The 22,069-nt window shown below is 36.6% G+C and overlaps 2 protein-coding genes across 3 annotated transcripts in view; one reads left to right on the forward strand and one right to left on the reverse strand.

Moving 5' to 3' along the window:
* The window catches only part of LOC129806677 (protein expanded), an 82,704-nt gene extending 77,213 nt beyond the window's left edge, over nucleotides 1-5,491 (forward strand). The window contains exons 5-6 of one of the 2 annotated variants that reach the window (XM_055855445.1): nucleotides 1,691-4,724; nucleotides 4,812-5,491. In XM_055855445.1, the coding sequence (XP_055711420.1) occupies nucleotides 1,691-4,724; nucleotides 4,812-5,320 (3,543 nt within the window). In that variant the 3' untranslated portion in view covers nucleotides 5,321-5,491. Of the gene's footprint in view, nucleotides 1-1,690; nucleotides 4,725-4,795 lie in introns of both variants that reach the window. The other variant, XM_055855446.1, reaches the window with a different exon arrangement.
* A 1,647-nt stretch (nucleotides 5,492-7,138) lies between these two features.
* On the reverse strand, nucleotides 7,139-15,650 carry LOC129805781 (neutral and basic amino acid transport protein rBAT-like). Its single transcript, XM_055853920.1, has 4 exons — nucleotides 15,204-15,650; nucleotides 15,007-15,146; nucleotides 10,914-12,217; nucleotides 7,139-7,657 (listed from the first exon to the last, which is right to left on the reverse strand). Exons 1-4 carry the CDS (start codon nucleotides 15,418-15,420, stop codon nucleotides 7,438-7,440), a joined length of 1,881 nt encoding a protein of 626 aa, XP_055709895.1. The 5' UTR covers nucleotides 15,421-15,650; the 3' UTR covers nucleotides 7,139-7,437.
* Nucleotides 15,651-22,069: the final 6,419 nt, after the last annotated feature.

The raw sequence follows: 22,069 nt of genomic DNA on the forward strand, positions 1-22,069 counted from the left end.
CCATTTTGGAATACCACCTAATTTTGATTTCTCAATACCTCAGCCCCTATGGTATCGATCGATCTCAAATTTTAGTATATTATAGTTGGGCCTAAAGGCTTTCGATCAATACCAAACTTAAGGTCCCTTCCGACGCTCCTGACCCGAGCTAGAAGAAGTCAAAAATTGAATTTTTGAATGGCGATATCTTCGTTTCTAATTATCAGAATTCGAAAAATTTTGGTGTTTTGGAAAGCTCTCGTGTAGTACTACAACCACTCGGATACCTCAATATCATCCGATTAAATCAAAGGTCCGATTAATGGAATAATCGATTTTCGATTAATCGATCTCGAATATTTCGAAAAATAGACGATGGTTTTTCTTTAAATTTTATTATGTTGTAGCTGAGGTCGGGACCTTTCCAACGGTGGGTCTCACTCCTCCCTTCATGTTCTCTGACCCGAGTTATAACCAAAAATGTCATGACCGGACTGCGTTTTTGGTGTTTCTGAAGCGATTTTGACAAAATTAAAGTATATATTAAGATATTCTGATATTAAGATATTTTACAAATAGTTTACTCGACGCGATTTTTTACCCCCAAAATTCAATTCACAATCGAATTTTCACGTATTCCGAGTTGCACGCATTTCGAGGTCGCCGGTAAAGAATCTCAGCTACCATAAGCTTATCTGGGCTTAGCACTGGTTTTTCTTTTTCTTTTCGATCATCTGGAACCGTGAGAAAATTTCATAGTTTCAAAATAGACATGATTCCGAATTATTCCATCTTAGAACTCAAATAGATTGAGGCTGATCCTCAAGAATATTTGGCCTCTAAAATTTGACAGTAAAGATTTTTTCGAAACTGTTCTACACTGAGATCTTAGGATCATTTAGAGGTCGTTTGCATAAATTTTCTTTACTCAATCCTTTATTGACAAATTTTACAGACTAAATATTCTCGAGGATCAGTCTTAATCTATTTGAGCCTTATACGGGCTTCAAATCTGAGACTTAGCCATATGGCTTAACTGCTCTAATTGTTCAACAATTAATATTTTTGGAAAAAAATTGCCTTAGGATTTAATTATTAAGGACAAATGACCTATTAAATTCACAAAAAACAATAAAATTTAAGGAAGTTATACACGGTGATGACCTTTGTTCTTTCTTCTCCTTTATTCTCTCATACAACGTTTCGGAGGCGAATTTCCTCCTTCCTGAGGTAAGGAAAATTCGGGAAAAAATATCACAATATTTTGTTACCACAACTTGGACTACAGACGTCTTCACCAGGCAGATGGGAAAGCGAATGGAAGAATGGAAGTTACTGGAGACGTCTGTATTTCAAGTTGTGGTAACAAAATATTGTGACATTTTTTTCCCGAATTTTCCGTACCTGAGGAAGGAGGAAATTTGCCTCCGAAACATTGCATGAGAGAATAAAAGAGAAGAAAGAACAAAGGTCATCACCGTGTATAACTTCCTTAAACTACTTCCTTGACCGAAAACACGCTTAAAAAAAGCAATAAAATTAGTTGCTATTTAGGATTATGAGATCTTCGTGGACTGGGCTAAACCTCTAGTCTGAAGACCGCTTTAGCATATACTACTTAAGATTCCTTTCGTATAAAGTAACATTTAAAGAAAGAACTTATTGATTTATAATTGATAATTAACGTAAAGTTTGTCTTTAATCTTTGCAGGGCCTCGACGCAAATGGTCGTCCTCTCCTGGAACTACACTTCCGTGTGCAGTTCTACATCGAGAGTCCCCTAATGCTGCGAGATGAGACATCCCGTCACTACTACTATCTTCAGCTAAAAGCCAACGCGGTGTCCCGTGATGTGCCAAAAGAGTGCTCGGAGCAGAGTCTTCTGCTACTGGGTGGCCTAGCCCTGCAGGCTGATCTGGGTGATTCTCCTGAGGAACAGTCAACAGACTACTTCCGCCATGAAGAGTACATTCCAGCTGGTATGCAGTCATCCTGGGGTGCTTCAGCACTCAATTCCTGCCACCGCGAGTACCGTGCCATGTCCCGTGCAGACGCAGAAACGCACTATATACGCGAAGCGTGTGCACTCCATGAAGCCATCAATGCCCACATGTTCCGGATGAAAAGCACCAAGAATGACAGCAGTCCGGGTTCTGTGTGGCTGGCGGTATACGCGAAGGGCATTAAGATCATGGGTGATACCACAATGCCAACGACATTCCTCTGGCCAACCATCAGTAAACTGAGTTTTGAGCGAAAGAAGTTCGAAATACGGTCAGGTGACAACAAAATCACCCTCTATGCCAGCAGTGATGAGAAGAACAAGATGCTCTTGTCGCTGTGCCGGGAAACCCATCAGTTCTCCATGAAGATCGCACCAAGACTCACGGAGGCCATTAAGCGTGAAGAGGAGGAGAGTAGTTGCATTCATGCCTGCTACATGTACTCACGATCACTCAACTTGCCCTACAACAAGAATAAGAACGACCAGCGGATTTCGGTGATCAGCAGCACGAGCAGCAATACCACATCTGGGATAATTAGTGACCGTGTGCATTCGGAAGATGAGCTAGAAATTATGATAAATTCCCCACCAGCCGTACCCATTGCAGCCCCGAGCACGGAGAGCTTAGCTCTGGCTCACCTACTCGATCGACCCAGTGTGAGTCGGCAGGCATCGTCGGTGGGTCAGGTGTCACTGAAGGAACTGGAAGACACTCTGGCTGCCCTCAGTGTGCGATCAATGAGCAGTGAATCCACTGAACCTCAGGAACGCAATACCACAACCACTGATCGCACATCAAATGACACCGATTCACCGGGATCACAGCACAATATCAGTTCGCAATGTTCCTCCACATGTAGCACAGTTGTTGTAGCCACAGAAACCACCAATCTTCTGACACCACCACAGACCACTGCAAGACGCCATAGCACATGCTCGAGTTTGGAGCTGGGATTTAGTCACACGGCCCAAAACTCTGTTCTCAGTGAAGTTGCATCGACGTGCTTGAACCACGACGAAGAGGAGGAAGAAGGATCATCGCTAGGGGTTTACACCCTTGCCCACACTGCTCCGCCAACGGAAACCAGTGGGGTGTACACGATGAACAGCAGTGAGATGGCCGAATCCGAGAGTCATGAATCCTCGCACTATGGCAGTTTCCAACCAAATGAAAGCATTGCCAATCTTGACTCTGTGGACGGGGATGATTTCCGGCATCGACTAAACAGTGACGCTACCACGGACTTCCGGATACGTTCTGACTCCAATGTTAGTGCTTCAGGTTCCTTCAGGGGTGATGGAAGTGATCCTACGGATAACAAACACGCTTTGCTGAGTGCTGAGGAGCTGACGGATCTGATTGTAGGCAGGGGTACCTACCCCAATAGGAAAACTGTGAGCAATACCATGGATTCTGACTGCGACTACGTGACGCTACCACTGCCACTGGAAGGTGACAGCTACATCCAGGGTCATCAAGATACAGCGCCGACTGAAGAGGAATTCGAACTGGACATCTTAGCAAATCCCCCTGCTCCTCCGAAACGAATCAATAGCGTTGGTAGGAGTTCACTTGCGAATATCATTCCAGCTCGAAGATCACCGCCACCTTACAACTCTCGGCACGAGACAACTGGCTTATGTGGTCCGGCTGTCAAGGAGGAAGCCCCGGTAATCCCTCTGAGGGATCCACCGCCTTATCCTCAGCAGCCAACCCCAAGAGTAGCTCCAAATTTTCCAGCTCCTTCAACCCCTGGATCGCAGTCTTTCAGTGCTGTTATTCCTGAGGAAGCAACAGCCAGATTTATCACCACTCGACCCCATATCAACATCCTTAAGGCGCATACTAGTGTTGTGGGAGAGAAACCAAGTTTTGCAGCCCCTACTACCCCAGCTGTGACACCCACTACATCTGCCATCAGTGCTCCAACGACCATTGGCATCCCTATAGTCCCCTACAGCTTACACACTCCCCATAAAAGCATGTCAGCCATTCCTCCGCCTCATCCACCTTACCTGGAAGCCCCAAAGTCATCTCCGCGGACATGTGTCTTGCTGCCGGTCATCAAACCAAGGCAGTACCTACCGCCTCCACCTCAAACACCTCGACAGCCGCCCCCGCCACCACCACCCCAACTCGCCACAGTTTACTCATCTCAACTAGCCCGATCGCAGATCGAACTGTACCAGCAGCAGCTGTATAGCGACGTAGACTATGTGATCTATCCCATTCAGGACCCAGCGGTGAGTCAACAGGAGTACCTCGATGCGAAGCAAGGTTCAATCCTGGCTGCTATGGCACAGAGTCCACCTCCACCACCCTATCTCGCCTACCATGCAGCTCCGTCTACGAGTTCCTGGGACACTTGCAAAGGTCATGCCATCTACCGATCAACGCCCTACTTGCCAATGGCTGTGCCACTGTCCAACACCCATTCCCGCTACGCTTCTACGCAAAATCTCTCAGATTCCTACGTACAGCTACCCGGAGCCTACTCTCCCCTCTATTCACCATCAGTAGCCAGCCTGTGCTCATCGTATGAACCACCACCGCCCCTTCCACTTCGACCCAGACCCATCAGCACAACGTCAATCTTCTCCCGATCGCGCTCAGATGACAACATTCTCAATTCAATCGATGCACAACCCAAGGCTAGACGACTACCGCCACCTCCTCCACCGATTGACGCCAAGAGAAGTCTCAAGCCACCCATTCCGACACCAACGGAAAATACCCAAGGTACCTATCTCAGATTTCTATGAATCCTTTCGCCGAAGTTCTGTCATTCCTAGAGCTAATAGTAATAGAAGTTCCGGTTCTTTCTAGTATCTGCGAGCACGAGTAAAACCATCCCAGTACCATCACCTGCCAAATCAACCCAAGCCCAAGTCAACGGAAGTACTACAACGGGAAAGGCTGAGTCCAGTACGTCACCGCCTACAATAGACATCCATGCCCTGCGTGAGAAGAGTAAGAATCTGGATCTACCGCTCATAGCTGCCCTGTGCAACGATCGCTCGCTCCTGAAGCAGACCAAGGCCTTCGTAATGCCACGCCATCCACGGCTGGGCAGTGGTCAAATCCTAGGCGGTGTCGCCAATTCCGCTGTTGCTAGTCACACGGCCATTAAGGGAAAGTACCCGGTATCGGGTCTGAGTACCGTACAGCTGGCCAAGCCACGCAAATCTACCGTGAGCCATCGGCATCCTAGCGATAAATTGCCACCGCTTCCGTGTCAGTGTCAAACCAAGGCCACCGAGGGTAATAACTACGTCATGGATCCCACACCAACACCCATCAAGCACAAAAGCTTCAATTCGCAGCCCAGCACGTGACAATGTAAGCCCATTCAATGGGGAAACGCGCGTGGCAAAGCATCCCGGCTTTGCGGAATGCCCGAACTCTTATGCCTTATGCCCTAGACACACTTACGACTTAAGCCGAAAGACGACTTAGTGGAAAACTATGGAAATGTAGTTTGACCATTATTTCTAATCAAAATAATGATTTGACCAAGTTCCCATCAGTGTCACACTAGCTAAACCGTTTCTTAGCTTAAGCCGAGAGACGGATTAGTCAGAATCTGGTGCAAATGTAATCTGATCATTATTTTGATTACAATTACGTATTCGTAATTACGTATTCGGCTTAAGTCGTAATGGCCTAGACTTGAGGATTAGCCGAGAGACGGCTTAGCGTAATTATATTCAAAATAATGGTTAAACCATATTTCTATTATTTTCCACTAAGCCATCCCTCGGCTTAAGTCCTAAGTGTGTGAAGGACCTAAGTGTGTCTAGGGCATTAGCCTTGTTATGCCCTAGACACACTTACGACTTAAGCCGAGAGATGACTTAGTGGAAAATAATGGAAATAAAATCTAATCATTATTTCGAATATAATTATGCTAAGCCTTTTCTCGGCTAATCGTCAGGTCTGTCAGGGCCCTTAGACACACTTACGACTTAAGCCGGGAGACGGCTTAACGTAATTATAATCAAAATAATGATTTGACTAACTTCCTTAAGCCGAGAGACCGATTAGTCAGAAACTGGTACAAATGTTCAAATCAAATCATTATTTTGATTTGAATTACGTTAAGCCACCTCTCGGCTTAAGTCGTAAGGGCCTTGACAGACTTGAGGATTAGCCGAGAGACGGCTTAGCGTAATTATATTCGAAATAATGGTTAAACCACGTTTCTACAATTTTACACTAAGCCGTCCCTCGGCTTAAGTTCTAAGTGTGTCTAGGGCATTAGGGCCTTGACACTGACCTTGACCTGAGGATTAGCTGAGAGACGACTTATCGTAATTATATTAGTTAAAATGATTAAACCCCATTTCCATCATTTTCCACTAAGCCGTCTCTCGGCTTAAAACGCAAATGTATCTAGGCCATTAGCCTTGTTATACCCTAGACACGCTTACGACTTAAGCCGAGAAACGACTTAGTGGAAAATGATGGAAATGAAGTCTAACCATTATTTCAAATATAATTACGCTAAGCCCTCTCTCAGCTAACCCTCAAGTCCGTCAAGGCCCTTAGGGAATTGTTCTTCTAGCTTTTCGCAGAGTTTTTTCACTTACCGGTTTATTTCCGGTTCATAACCGGAGAAAACCTATCTAGATTGTTTTAGGATTTAAAGACCTTTCAAATGAATCCACATTTTCCTCAATCAGCTAAGAAATATGCTCTCTAGAGTATTTTAACCTTCAAATTTTGAAAAACAGAGTGACGTCATTTTCGGAAATCATTTCGTAAATATTTTCAAAAAATGGGAAGGTGGAAACTTCAAGGTATTAAAAAATTGAGGGATTATATATTTTCAAGGGGAACATTCACCCACCGACTGTTTCGTTTAAGTAATTTGTGAGATAAACATTTCTACAAAGAAATTTAAAAAAAAAAATAAATAAATAAAAAATAAAAAGAAGAAAATCTCTAGTGAATTTTCCGCAGCACATTCTAATGCGAAAAAAACCTTAAGTGATGTGAATGGAGAATATGTAAGTTGTTCTAAATGGAACCAATTCTGTATTAGACAAAAGATATATTTTAAATAAAAACTTAGATAGGGAATAGGATAGAATAAAATAAATTTTTCTACTAAACGAAAGGGAAAAATTCTTTAAATGGAAAACTAAAAAAAATCCAGTAAATAATTGTATTGTTAAAAAGAAATGATATACATTCAGGTAAAACATACCTCTAGGGTGTAATTTATTGTAAAAGTTTCACTTTTAAAAAGAGAAAATATTAACTGATGCTAGAATATCTTATTAAAATTTCCTTAAGTTCTGTAATTAATTAATAGAATATCGCAAAATGTAGTAATATTTTTTTTTTCAATTTATAAGATAATTTCTGTATTTTTCAAACATAGGATTACAATGACTACTGATTTTAGGATAATACACTTTTTTTTAAAAAAATCAAAATGTTCTATTTTTTACTTGTCCAACTTTACAATCAACGTCTCCATTGGTTTCACTTGTATACTGCTGAAGAAGACCTTTTCTCCTCTCAAGGGTCCCAGCATAATCTCTCCGGAGTAGAACATTCCGGAAAGATCCAGGACAAGGGCTTTAGTGCCGAAATTCGATATTGAAGTGAAGGTATTGCGTCTGGGATACCATCTTTCGAGGATTAAAATGTCATTCTTGCTGTATCTGAAATGGTAAAAGTAAGACTTTAAACGAGAAATCTTAAAAATTTTACTAGAAAAGACATGGGCAATTTATCCGGAATAGAACAGGGATGTGTTCACTTTAAAGAAATAGTGATTAGCTCAATATTCCTTCTAAGGTAAACTATAACATCTTATTGTTTAATTCTAGGCTAGTAAACCACGAGTCCAAATAGTCAAAATTTCAATAAGTCTCTTACTTTCATAATTTTAACAGAAAAAATATAAGTTTCATTAAGATTCTCCATTAATGTAGGATATGTCTTTATTTTGATTTATTAAAAGCTTTCTGATAAAGTCCTTTAATATTTAAAGAGAAAATCTAGTTCGATGTTACTCGAAGAAACAGTTTTCAAACACAAAAAACAAAGAGTTTTTTTTCTCGAAAAGTCACACAGTATTAATTGTAGTCCAATCTTAATGAATTTGAGCTTATTCCAAAACCAATAAAATGCCTTATAAGGACCTTAAATGAAGAAAGATTCCTCAGAAAAGCTATGCAAGCCATTGTGAGGAGACCTCGACCTCGAGGCAGACTTAGGTCAAGGTGGCTGAATAAAATTCAGGATCTTCCGTGGGAGCGCCTCGGGATCGAACCCGAAGCGGTTGAAAATTAATGAATAAGGACCTTAAATCTTTAGGTAATTATAATTACCTAAAGATTTAAGGTCCTTAAGTATACTTAGGATTTGTTCTTAGAAGAAATTTTATTAATATAATTTATTTTTGCACCGATTTTTATCATCTTGGCAATTGTACTAAAACGATCCCATGAATCTTAAAAGCTTTACTTCGAGGAAATTGTATTAATAGCTTGGTAAATAACTCCAAAGAAATATTATAAAATTAATAAGGCTTAACACTTAATTTTAATAATCGACAAAAAACCTGCTTTTGTTCGATTATTTAAAGAGGTTCGGACAGCATGTTTATACCTTTTCAATAATTTTTCAAAAGATGAATATCAGGGGAAAGTACTCTCCCTTCGAACGATCATGCCTTCAAATAATGTGAATTTATTTTATTTTTCTTAAGAGACTTAAACATAATTATCACATAATTATGAATAACTGATAGTATAAGCTAACTAATATTTAATAAAAACGTATAAGTGTCTTAACAAAATTCACATTATTCGAAGACATGAACGTTCGAAATGAGAGTACAATCCCTCTACTAGCATATTCTTTCCTCGTTTAAGGCAATATGGTACATCAAAAGTAGCTTGAATTTTCCTTTGAAACTGCCTTCCAAATGAAAATTACAAGCTTTCGATTGAAAAAATCGATTCACTAAAATATCGACGCTTCCATTCCATACTATGCTATCTCAGAATGACAACATTTCAGGAGAGCCATCTGAAGTTGGCGATTTCCTATGCTGCCTATGTAATTTTTTTTTTCGAAAAAATGGAATATCTCGTTACCCGAACGCCGGATGACCACCAAATTTTCACCAGTTGTAGATCTCGGTCCTAGAAATAATATATCTCTCGGAGTAATAAAAGGCTAAGTCGACTTAGAATAGTATGGAATGGAGCCGTTGATATTTAAAAAAGATAAGTTTTCCTTGATGAAAATTCTGATAAAGAAAAACGTTCTTTAATGTGTTTTTAAACCTAATTTAAATTTAGTCTTGATGAATTTTGCGAATTTGGTAAGCTGAAAGCTTGCTAAAGAGATCAGGAAGGCTTCTTCTTTATGAAAATGTTGCGAAATTTATCAATAATTTCATGAAAAATGCTCTGCCTATTAGAGTCATAGAAGTTTTCTTGTAAAGTTTTCTTTTCAAAAATTAATCAAAGAAAAATACTGCACCGATTTTGATTATTTTGGATCCAGATGTGAAAAGCTTAAGTATTCCCTAAAACTTCTACTGTTTTCTTTGAGAAAAGTCAATTAATTATTAATCGTAATGAGAAGAATTTGCTGAACATCAGGAGCGCCTTCCGCGTAATGCGGATACTTTTTCCATGCTCCAGGAATTTTGGACGAAAAGTCGATAAAAAGCTATCCCTAAGTCCTTAAGAAAAACTACTATGATATTTTTAATATTAGATTTTTAAAATGTTTCTTTAGAAAATTCTTAATAAATCCATTTTTGTCCAAATTAAATGATTCTCGACTTTTTGGAATGCTCATTAAATTTAACCAAAAACTTTTTAAATAAAAAAAACGCTTTTGGTTAATGAAAGTTCCCTGGTAAGCAAAATCTTAGTATTATTAAATTATTTTTAGTGTTATGCTTATTTGTAATGTTTTTGAAAATCGTGTAAAGACTGGAATGAAGCGGCCGCTCCTTACTCCTTGTTTACAGTTAAGTTCTGGATTTATTTCTAAATAACTTAAGTATGATCCGAAATATACAATTCAAATTGAACGTTATAAAATTAAGCATTCTGAATCTCAATTCGTTCAAACTTTCGATAACGTTTTTCTTACCAGATTTTAAGTATTAGAATAGTTTATAGAATTTTAAAATTTACCTAAAAGTTTGTAATTAATTAATTTTCAAAATATGATGTATTTAACACAAAGATTTATCTTATAAATCGTCGATTTATAGAGTAGCGTCAGCCTAGATCCAGTTAGCACACTTGTTGATCTATCCGAAGGAAACTTGTTTCATAAACAGGAGTTCAATAAATTGACCTTATTTCTTTTTTTTAATAAATTAACCCTATCCTGAAAAGCTTTATAAATTTTTTTTTAAAATATTTAATAACGTCTGAAAAAATGTTTTATAAAAAATCAGAATTAAAAAAAATTAGTGTGCAAGCCTTTGGTATACCGTGCCTATTTAAATCATTTTCTAAATCTAATTTCTTATACTGTCACTTATTCCTAAATATCTCTGGATATATCCTAGGTACCCCTGATACCCTAGATGTCCTCAAACTTACTTTTCCTAAAATATGAATAATCTTTAAATAATTTTAATACTGAAAGTCCATAAACAGATGATTTCTCTAGGGCCTAAAATACAATTATGAACTCTTTTTTATTTTAGTTCAAAAATTTTTGGATTCTAATCTAATTTAATCCGGATTTAGAGTTTCCTCTAATCAAAATAGTATTAAGCATTGCAAGAAGTGCTGGATGTATAAGGGATTTTCTATTCAGATATCTAAACTTAAAGGGTTTCCCCTAAAAAAAAATTTAAGGACCTTTAAATATAATTTTATTCTTTTTCTTCTTTGATTATTAATTTAAGCCCTTGCTAACCCCTGTACCCCTTACCTGACTGCTGTATTCAGTACTGATTGGCTCTCCTTAATCACAGCATTCTGATAGATAGACGGTGCAGTCTTTCGGAGCCTGATCATCCCTGAGACAATTTCAAAATGATGGAAAGCCACGAAAGCTCCTGGTGGGAGCCAAGGCAGGGATTCTTTGACCGTAAACTTAATGTCTGAGTCCCAAACCATTGTTGATAGATGATGCAAGTGCTTGGAATCTTCATGGTCTCCTAGAGGATCGTAGACTTCCTGAAGAGCAACTTCATCTCCGTAGAAGATGCTCGGAGTTCCTGGGAGCATCAGTTGCATAAGAGTTGCAGCTAGAGACGTGTTAGTACTCATTCCCTGAGACAATCTTCTCTCAGTCACTCCGCCCAAGCTCCAATGGATCCAAGGTCCGAATCCAGGTGCTAGATGCACGGAATTCAGTAAAGATTGGACACGTTCTGCAATGATCTTCGTTCCATTGGAAACATCGACGAAAACATCCACCAAGTCAACGCAGTGCTTTATCTTTGCCGCAATGTCATCAGACACAGAGTCGAAAAGGACTTTGCTGACCATTAGAATACGGTCAGATCCAAGAGCAAATTTCCACTCTTGTATATTATCCACGAGGTAAGGATCATCAGCATAGTTCTCCAAACCTTTTACGTAGAATCCGTCCACGCCTACGGACAACCAGTACCGCATAGCAGTAAGAACAGGATCATCTTCGGAATCATCCTCCTGGAAGACGTCCTGTACTTCAAAATCAGTTGCATTGACAGCCTCAGATGAATTTTTCTTGAGCACTGCCAGGTGCTTAATGAGAGGATATATAGGCAGATCCAGCACTAACGAAATATTTCGCCTGTGGAAAATTCTAGTCAGGTAGGAAATATCCCTGGTGCTTCCTAAAATCTCATCGATGTCCATGAGCGTTGTGACATTCTGAAAATGATCCGGATAGTGCTTTGCTGGGAAAATTGAATTAAGCCGAACAGCTCCAACGCCCAAACTCTCAATGTAGTCCACTCGACTGGCCAGTCCCTTCAAATCTCCCAAACCATCTCCGTTGGAATCTTGGAAACTCGCAGGGAAGATCTCGTAGAAGACACTTCCCTTGTACCAGGGAGTCTCAGGATTGCACGTTTTGGGCAAATTGAAGATCATGGAAATAACAATGGCGCACATTGCTATTAACATGGCCATGAATAGAAATAAGGTGCAGGTGCGGATCAAGGGCCAATTCCATTTAACAAAGGATGGTGTGTCCTTGGTTATGGGGATACTAAATACTCCAGTTTGATTAACACCGTTTTCCTAAAAATAAAGAAAAAGAACATTAGACGCGTTTTTTAAGTTCCTATATATACACCCAAGTAGCAAAATCTAGTACATTTTACAGTTTCGTAAATACATAGGGAAAAGTGCCCATGTTTGATACCATTGGAAGCTTCGTAATGACTAAATTTTTCCTATGTTTCTCAATAAACGTGACTCCGCAATATATTTTAAAAACTGACCACTTTTCCATAGTTTTTAAAATATGGTTGCGATGAGTCACATATATATTGTAAAACATAGAAAATTTATTCATTACGAAGCTTCCAATGGTATCAAGCATGGGTACTTTCCCCTATGGAACAAAAAATTATGAAAATAATGTTTTTTTAGCAATTTACAAAAAAATAAATTCGCAATACTTGGAAAAATTTTTAAATTTGAATAGTAATAGTTTACACGTAATGATAACGTAATATTGACTATAATATTACCATAAAAATAATATGGCTTCTACCACGCTACGGCGTTCTTTGTATGTTTCCAGAACTTCAACTTAAATTCAGTTCAATTGAAAAAAATACGACTTCCAAAGATGATTGATAAAATAAAAGATAAACACAGTTTTGGCCTGGTTTGGTTTTATTCTTTTTAAGCTCTTTGTGACGTTCCGGAAACATTGAGTAACTGGACAAAAAAATCTAGAAACATCTTAAAGAGCTTGAATGGAATAAATCTACGTCAGGTTCATGCCTCAGAAGAAAATAATAAGAAAGTACACTTACGACAAGTCCCTTTTAATCTGAGACTTTCAATTTCATCAACTCCGAAATAACCGAGCGATCTCTACTTTTTAAAAATGTGCTTTAAAAATAAGATTTGGTTAAATTTTGATTTTTTGGAAAAGTACTTAAATTTCGAATCCGCCTGCATTGATATTCATCGGTAATGAACCGGTTAAGTACCGATTTTTGTAAAAACCATGTTTTTCGGTTTTTCTCAAAATTAGCCCAAGCTTTTTTAATGATTTTCGGATATATTTTAGAGCAAGTCTAGGCGAACATTGCGCCCAAACATACCTATGACCGGAAAATTCATTATTTTTAATTATTGAAGGCCAAAGGTCAACCACTTTGGTGGGCCCATTTTTCAACTGATTTGGTTAAATTTAGATTTTTTGGAAAAATATTGATATTTGGATCCTGGCTGCATCGGTCTTCATCGGTAATGAACCGGTTGAGTACCCATTTTTTAATAATTTTACTATTATTAATATTCCCTAAAAACCATGTTTTTCCGGTTTTTCTCAAAATCGGCCCAACCTTTTTCAATGAATTTCGGATATGTTTAAGAGCAAGTCTAGGCGAACATTTCGCCCAAACGTACTTATGACCGGAAAGTTTGCCATTTTGAATTATAGAAGGTCAAATGTCTACCACTTTGAAGGCCCATTTTTCAACCGATTTGGTTAAATTTAGATTTTTTGGAAAAGTATTGAAATTTCGAACCCGGCTGCATCGGTGTTCATCGGTATTCATCGGTAATGAACCGATTAAGTACCGATTTTTGAATAATTTTACATCCCCTAATTAACATTCCCTAAAAAATATATTTTTCGATTTTCCTTAAAATTGGCCAAAGCTTTTTCAATGATTTTTGGATATGTTTTTGATGTAGTCCAGACGAACATTTTGCCCAAACAGACCTATGACCGGAAAATTCGCCATTTTTAATTATTGAAGGCCAAATATCAACCACTTTGGTGAGCCCATTTTGCAACCGATTTGGTTAAATTTGGATTTTTTGGAAAAATATTGATATTTGGAACCCGACTGCATCGGTCTTCATCGGTAATGTATCGGTTAAGTACCTAAGTACCTAAAACTAATTGACGGTGAGCTCTATCTCGTGAGTTCGAGCTTTTTTATTTATGTTTAGCTTTTTTCTTACTTATCCTCTGCACCGATATTTTCAAAGTCTTGTCCTTTCTTCATCTCGTGCGCGATAAATAGTAGGTATTAGCACTACTTTTTATCACAATTTAATCATGAATAAATTGGTAAAAAAATTGTGGCGCAGAAACTACCCGAATGACTGCAATAAAGTAGTACCTGATGAAAATTTAATGAGCAAATTTTGCTCATAAATTTGCTCACTTCTCATTAATTTGCTCGTTAATTATCAATCTTATTTATGCTATTGTAATCTATTTAAAAACCAATTTTTGTGACTCGAGTCCACTTTTTTATCACTAAATGAATCGATTTCTAAAAGCTCTTTACGAAAATTGCACATTAGGGCACATATCAGCAACAATTAATGTGAATCACATTAAAATTTTAATGTGAAATTCTCTAGTGTGATACCACGGTAACACAAACTACTAACGTATATGGGGATCTCAGAGTAGCGCAATAGACAAGACCGTTGGCTCTTTGGCTGTGAAATCTCTGATACGACTGTCACAGCCGTAAGTTTGAGTCCCGCCCGGTGCAAGTAACTAAATGTCTAGAAAAAAGAAATTTTTGCATGTGATTAAAAGTAATAAAATGCACCGCCTGTGCCCAAAACGACGTTCCTGGGCGATATATACGATCAGCAGATTCTTCCAATACGAAAACATCAATATGATCACATTGTAAATTGCAAATAAAGTGTCTCGATACGATTAATAATAAGTAACGTAAATGAGAAAATCTATAAATTTATATTTGCGGAATGACCCGTGGTTAATATCAATAGAAAATGTCTGATTCTTTAATTATCGCAATGTGGTTTGATCTTGCTACTTGGGTGTACGCATACATATAAAACGTATATATACTTACTTGTACGATGTCTCCATTCTTTCCTCCCAAATGTTGATATGCATGCTTGTTAAAGAGTGATCCTGGTCCATTGGCAGTCACTTGAATGCCAATTCCAGAGCTACTTCCCGAGGAACTAGTTTCCGCCTGAGCATCATCACCTGCAAACTTTCCAATTAGTTTCATCACCAAATAAGCATTGAAGGGAGCCAACTCACCTCGAAGTTCCCCGGTGTTTTCCTCCTCAATTCCTGTGCTGGGTGTCAGTGGATGGATGAAGTCCATTGGCGGGGGACTCGGAGTAGTTGGCAAGAGAGGGCAAATGGATGCATCTTCCTCAGGCATGAAGGTCGATACAGATGGAGAAGTCATCAAGGACGATGGCAACTCCACACCAAGAAGTGCAGGATCCGTTGATATTCCCAAATTATTCATCTTGTCGTTCTGACAATAGCCACTTGTTCACTGAATTGATCACAACTTGAGTTGCGAATCAATTGAACCAATTAGCGAGATATGAAGCACAGGGTTTTGTCTTCTTTTTGCTCTCGTAAGAAATTTTTCACTATCTTATGACAGATGACCAAAATATCACTGTCCCCGAATGATACCACGAGTCGTCGCGACGCAATCTCCGTCTCACGTGAGTACCACAATTTTCCATTTTCATGCGCAGACTCAGTGGAAAATGGGGAAATTTTCCCATTCACTCGCAATCGAGACCGTTTCGATACAAATTCAAATCTTATTAAGCAGTGGTGTACTTAGGATATTTTTCGCCTGGAATTTCTTTGGAATGTTAGTACTCCAAAAATGTATTCAGGAACTGATTAAAGTTTAATCTTTCTAAGGAATTTAATATTACATTACTCAATAAGTTCGAATGTAATGATAACCGTCAGAGGGGTCAGATGCAAAATTGTAAAGAGCATACAACTTATTTAAAAAGAAAGCATATCATATAGACGAATAGTATAATTTGTAAAATATATTTTAAAATATTATATAAATTTCTCAAAATTTAAGACAATATTAAGTTTCATATTCTGTTCTAACAATAAACATATGAATTTTAAGTAGAAAAGAATTAATTAAAATAAATATATTTTTGAATGACTTACCAGATAGTTTTGTATATATAGTTTTGATAGTTTTTTATAGTTTTGATCTTACGATTCCGGCTTTTTTTTTAATAGTTTTATGACTTGAAATACACATTCTAAAACACTAAGTTAGGTATTTAAATTTTGTTTAAAAGAATTGTCTTCGGCTTATTTATAGAGTATTAATGGACTAAATAGTATATATTAACCCTTTAAGGACAAGTGAGATACCGGTGTTCCAAAAACGAAAACAATTTTTTTGGCTATACAACGATATTTTATCCTACTGTTCGTACCAAAAACTCTTTTATTTAATTTTTGGGATACCGGTTGGGTCCATTTGTCCTTAAAGGGTTAAAGGAGGGACCAAAAGAAAATCAAATTCGCAATTAATAACGCAGAATATTTTCGGTAGCAATAAAAAATATTTCAAATTCTTCTTACACGAAATAAGCTATTAGTATTATACTAATTGTCTTATTTTCAAACATTAGGCACCTAAAAGTTAGTTGTTAATACACTTATATAAATTTAAATTATTGCGTGAAATTGAGGACTTGTTAAATGCAAAATAAGCAAATATAAATTAATCACTTTTGACATAATTTACTTAATAAATTGTTATAATATTAAAAAACTACCTTAAAAATATCTTATGAGTTTTTTTTAATAAAGATATGTAAAATGTGCCCTAATTTATTATTGTCAGAAATTTTTATACATTCAGGCGTTTACCAAAAATAATTTGGTAAATTAGCTAAATAATTATGTATTACTAATGTTGCTAATCCTGATGTCCTTCTGATCCCGATTCTAAAACCAAGCGCGCTACTATGGTTTTGGTAACAGGTGTGCCAAAATTGAAATAATATCAGCTACTTGAGAATAACATCAAAAAAGTCTTGATCTCAGATACAAAGTAATAAAATTTCATCGAAATCGTTTCATAAACACTGAAGATATGGTCCGGTCAGGTTATTTTCCTTTATAGCTCGGGTCAGGGTAGAGCTAGGGCAAAGTGCGATCCGCCGTTGGAAAGGTCTTGACCTCAGCTACAACATACTAAAATTTCATCAAAATTTAAAATGAAAGTTCCGAGAAATTCGACATCGAAGATTCGAAAAGCGATTTTTCGATTAATGGGACGATTCAACGAGAGCTTTCTAAATCAACAAAACTTAGGTTCATCCATAACATACTAAAATTTGAGCCCGATGCATGCCATAGGGGCTGAGCTATTAAGAAAACAAAATTTGAGGGTATTCCAAAATGACGGAAAGGTGGATCGGGGGATGGATCTGATATTACCATCGAATGTCGTCCACTCGATATTTAACCTTTGTCGAAAACCGCTTGTCGATATCTTTTCCATTCTCTCGCCAGAAGCATTTGTACTACGTAAAATCGGCCGGCCGGACGTCTACGAAAATCATTTTTTGGCGGGTATGATATTCGTGATCTATGAGAGTCAAAACGTGTACATGCACATTTTGAGGCCGATCTGACGAGATCGCATTTCACCTCGGACCACAGATCCTGAAGACTGTAAAGAATTTCAGCTAAAATTAGTAAAATTTCTGAAAGAGAAAAATGATCTTAAGTGTTTAAACGAACAAAGTTTAGACCTAGCACCCCATAAGGCTTCAGCTCGGTAAAAACACCAACAAACTTATTCATTGATAAAAAAAAACACAAATAAATTAATTAAAAATTTATTGGAAAATTTTCTTTAGGTGTAAAGTATCAAAAGCTTTTCAATAAAGTATTTTTTTTTCAAAATTAGTCCAAAAATTCAATGCTAAACCGATTTTGATTATCTGGGACAAATGTGGAAAAAATCAGAACACTTGACAATACTTTGACTTTGTTAAAGGAAATTTTATCAGGACCTTTTAAAAATCTATTCAAAATTTTTAATGTGAAAATTTATGCTATATTTTTTCAAAAAACAAAAATTAAATACGATAAATCTATTTTTAATTCAACTTGAGTGACTGGGCTTTATCCATAGCTTATTAAATTCAACAATCTTTCATTTACAATAGTATAGGTTCCCTTGTTAGTGTAAAGGTCCTTAAGGTGAGTTAAATTTTAGTGTTCTTTTTATTTTTTTTTATTTATTGAAAATCTTACGACCTTAGAGCTACGATCTTAGGAAGAAGTGGTGTGCCTTTACATTAGGGATGCCTTGAAATTGTGCTACTTCTATTCTATTTTTATATGGAATTGAGCCTTATAATTTAGGTTAATTATTTTAAGTCATAAATGTTTATGGACCAAAATTATATCATACGGAAGTCCAGTTTCATTTAAAAATAGTATAAAACCCTCTATTTGAAACCTAAGCCAATTGAAAAGTGGCCCACTTTCCCTGCCTGGAACCCCTCGTAATTATGATCTTTTTAAGGTTCTTATTGTTCGGGCTTTTGTCCATTTTTCCAAGAGTTATTCTGGATTAAAGAAATCTTTATGAGTTCATCAAATACATTTTAATACAAATCGTTTGATGATTGGACGCATTTTGAACCTATTAAGTACAAAATGTCTCTACTTTAGCATCATTTTAAATTTATCATAATATTTTTTTATTAGTTCCTTATTTTTTTTGGCACCCGTAGGGTTAGTACACTTTAGTTCTTCCTAAGTACGCTACTGCTTATTCGCCAAGTTCGCTTAAGACGCATGTTTTTTATGTAAAATTATTTTTTGAAGGTTTCAATTCAAATAGTTTTTTTTAAAGACTTCTTTCAGTTTTTTTAATTGTCCACCGTTACAATTCTTTCAACTCTAATTAGAGCTTCAAAAATTATACCTTAATCTTTTAGCGAAAATTAACATCGACCTTACTGATCAAAGAAGAAATTGCTGTGATCATCATTTCCCAGTAACAGAGTTCACTTAATCGAAAATTAAAAACGACTCACTTCTGTTTACAAAAGAACCAGAGAAGCAAACACTGAAAGTGCATTTGCAATTTACATGTGCTTTTGATTAGCACACCAATAAATCTTAGATAACTTTTGATCCCTCAACTGATTAATCAATATTCAGTTTTGCTTTTAGAGATGATTTATATTTTTAGCACTTACTTAGGCAATATTGCTTAATTATTTCTAGTAAAATTGAAAAGTGCTTATCACAAATTTTCCTTTTACTATCAGAGAAAGAGATAACAAACAATAAATCTGAAATAAAGTAGTTTAAAACTGCTTTGCTGAAATAATTTACACGATCATTAGTATTTTAAGTAACCTAATAATCATGAAAATTTCAAAGGTAAAATTATCAAGTGCACTAATAAACATCGTAATAAAGCTCATTGTTAATGTTATTTATTTTGAATTTATTAAAATGATGGTTTTTCACCTATCTAACAATCTTTCTAAAAAATACATGATATGAATAAACTTTCGAATATAATGGCCTTTACAAACTACAAGCAATTTTCCTCAAAAACAGCTTTCTTTTTTAATTTTTAACGTTTTTGCCTACAATTAATAGGGAAAATTTTCTTTAAAAATTATGTTTTTTTCAAATAAAAATTGCTGAGAGTAGAGGCCTGAAACGTAGGCACCGTAGACGCAGTCCTTCATTCAAATATAGACAGTTGGTATTTGACGGTTAGTATGTTTAAACCTTTATCCCTCATCTCAATCCAGTTAGAAGTCACATGAATTCATGTCCAACTGTGAAGCAGGTAACAATTTTGCACCCCACAGGTATGCCAAAGGTGAGTAATCTACTGTGAAGATAATTAAAGAAAGCAATAGGTAGAACATTTCCCACATTAATCCTAATCTTTATTCTGTAATTGTCCTATCGTAAAGAGGTTTATCTATCTGTGGAATTTTCTATTGAAAAAGAAACCAAGCCAAAAGATATCGTAGGCAGAAACTAACATAACATCCTTGACTTCTGCATATGCTAACTCTTATCAGTTGCAATCAGAAAACAACTTTTCCAGTGAAATAACCAAATTAAGTCAGTTTTTTAGAGGATGTGGCTGTTATTTTGATAAACAAATTTAAAAAACTGGTAGGAATAAAAAAATGTCACCTAATGAATGGAAAATCCTCAAATTTCTTCCCAACACTTTGACCTTACAAATATGAGTGAAAAATAATCTCATCACGATGTGTTTTCATTTCCTCCACATGTGTCTCAAGTGAATCTTGGTCATGATTCTCAGTATCATCACTCCCGAAAATTCCAGTGTAAATGTTATCAGGAGGCGTGATTTTCACTCCATATTTTATGTATTTTTCTGCTCCATAACTCAATAATCATTGATGATTGTTTACATAGGAGAGAAAAGATCCCATTCTAAAGGAAACGCAGTGACAAGGCGGCTGAGCTTTGCAGAATGCTCGAACTTATGACTGTCCATACCAGAGCCCAAAAAGTTAGATTAAAGAAATCTTTTAAAAGTCTAATATTTATGGGATAAATCATCATGTCAATAATAACAAGTTCTGGAATATTTCTTGAAATATGCATAATTCTGATAATCTAGATCTCCCCTCCTAGTATGTGGCCCGTGGAGTTGAAACTTAAGTTAGTTGAATAACTTAAAAGTGGGGACTGTTCCCCTTTTGGAATTTATACTGATCCTTTAGATTCCTGTCTAAATAACTCTTCCCGATCGGATCCATCTTAGGATCTGGCTTAAAATAGCTCCATTTAAAAAACGAGAACTTTCCATGAAGGTGATCTACTCGTAGATTAATTATCGATTATAATACGGTTAAATTTGTCTAAAATTTAAAGAACTTTGAAGTACTGCCATAGTAATCGAGCCTCAGTTCTAAGATTTTTCTAGATGCCGTAACTGCTGTTTTTTTTTTCAAACGGGAAACTTTTGGAAAATTTTCTGACCAGTAGAATGTCAGGCAATTGATCTATTAGTTTTCAAAATCATTAAAATTGACTCCTGTTTATAAATACCAAGAAATTCAGAATTTAACTTCTCTAATTTGTTTTTAGTAAAGATTTTTTGGAAAATTTTGACTTAAGAATAGATGTTGAAGGCAAATGATTCATTGGATTTTTAAAAAAACCAATAAAATTGTTTGCTTTTCAGGATTTTGGAACCTTCAGGAACTGGGCTAAACCACTAATTTTAAGATAATCTAAAACCACACGACCAATTTATATAACGCATTCGAAAAAGAAGCGAAATTTTGAATTCGACCCAGAGAGAAACAGACAAATATAAAATTATAAAATACATTTTTATTAGTATTTGGTATTCTAACTTAAGTACCTATATGTACCTTAAGTATCACTATATGTATCACGGAACCCGGTCACAATAACGAGAGCCAAAATTCCGAATGGGCGAAAATTTTCGAAAAGCCAAAATTCCGAAGGTCAAATTCCCGAACCCTAAAATCTAAAATTCCAAAATCCCAAAAACCTAAAATCTCGAACCGGTCAAAATCCGGAATGGGTCAAAATCCTGAAACACCAAAGTTCCGAAATTGAAAAATCCTGAACGCCAAAATTCCAAATGGGCTTAGATCTGGAATGAATCAAAATTTCAAGAAGCAGAAATCCTGAAAAGCCAAAATCCCCAACACTAAAATTACAAAATCCAAAATCCCGAACTCTAAAATTCAAAATGCCAAAATCACAAAAGGTTCAAAATCCCTAAAAGTCAAAATCAGGAAAAATCAAAAAACCGAACGCTAAAATCCTAAATATCAAAATCCGGAACGGGTGTAAATCCCAAAAACCCAAAATCCCGAACGAACCAAAATACCGATTAGTCGAAATGTTGAATGGATCACAATCCTTAATGGCCTCTATACACTAGAGAAATTTATGTCCATATTGAAGCAAATTCCCTACCCAAGAAGCAAAATAGCTGCCTTATAGAACCAAGTATTAGACAAGTCTTTTAGTGCACTTTTAAAAGACTTAGAGTGAAAATTTTCTGTTGAAATTCCTATAGAAGCTCTTAATATCCTTAAAAGTGCGCC

The sequence above is a fragment of the Phlebotomus papatasi genome, chromosome 3 (genome assembly GCF_024763615.1).
Source record: "Phlebotomus papatasi isolate M1 chromosome 3, Ppap_2.1, whole genome shotgun sequence".
NCBI lineage: Eukaryota > Metazoa > Arthropoda > Insecta > Diptera > Psychodidae > Phlebotomus > Phlebotomus papatasi.

Bases quoted from the DNA above. Each gene is read 5' to 3' on its own strand.
- LOC129805781 (XM_055853920.1), bottom strand. From the start codon at position 15,420: ATGAATAATTTGGGAATATCAACGGATCCTGCACTTCTTGGTGTGGAG. The intron at 15,147-15,203 runs GTGAGTTGGCTC...GAAAGTTTGCAG, and splicing joins AAACACCGGGGAACTTCGAG to GTGATGATGCTCAGGCGGAA. The intron at 12,218-15,006 runs GTAAGTATATAT...CTTTATTTTTAG, and splicing joins AGAATGGAGACATCGTACAA to GAAAACGGTGTTAATCAAAC.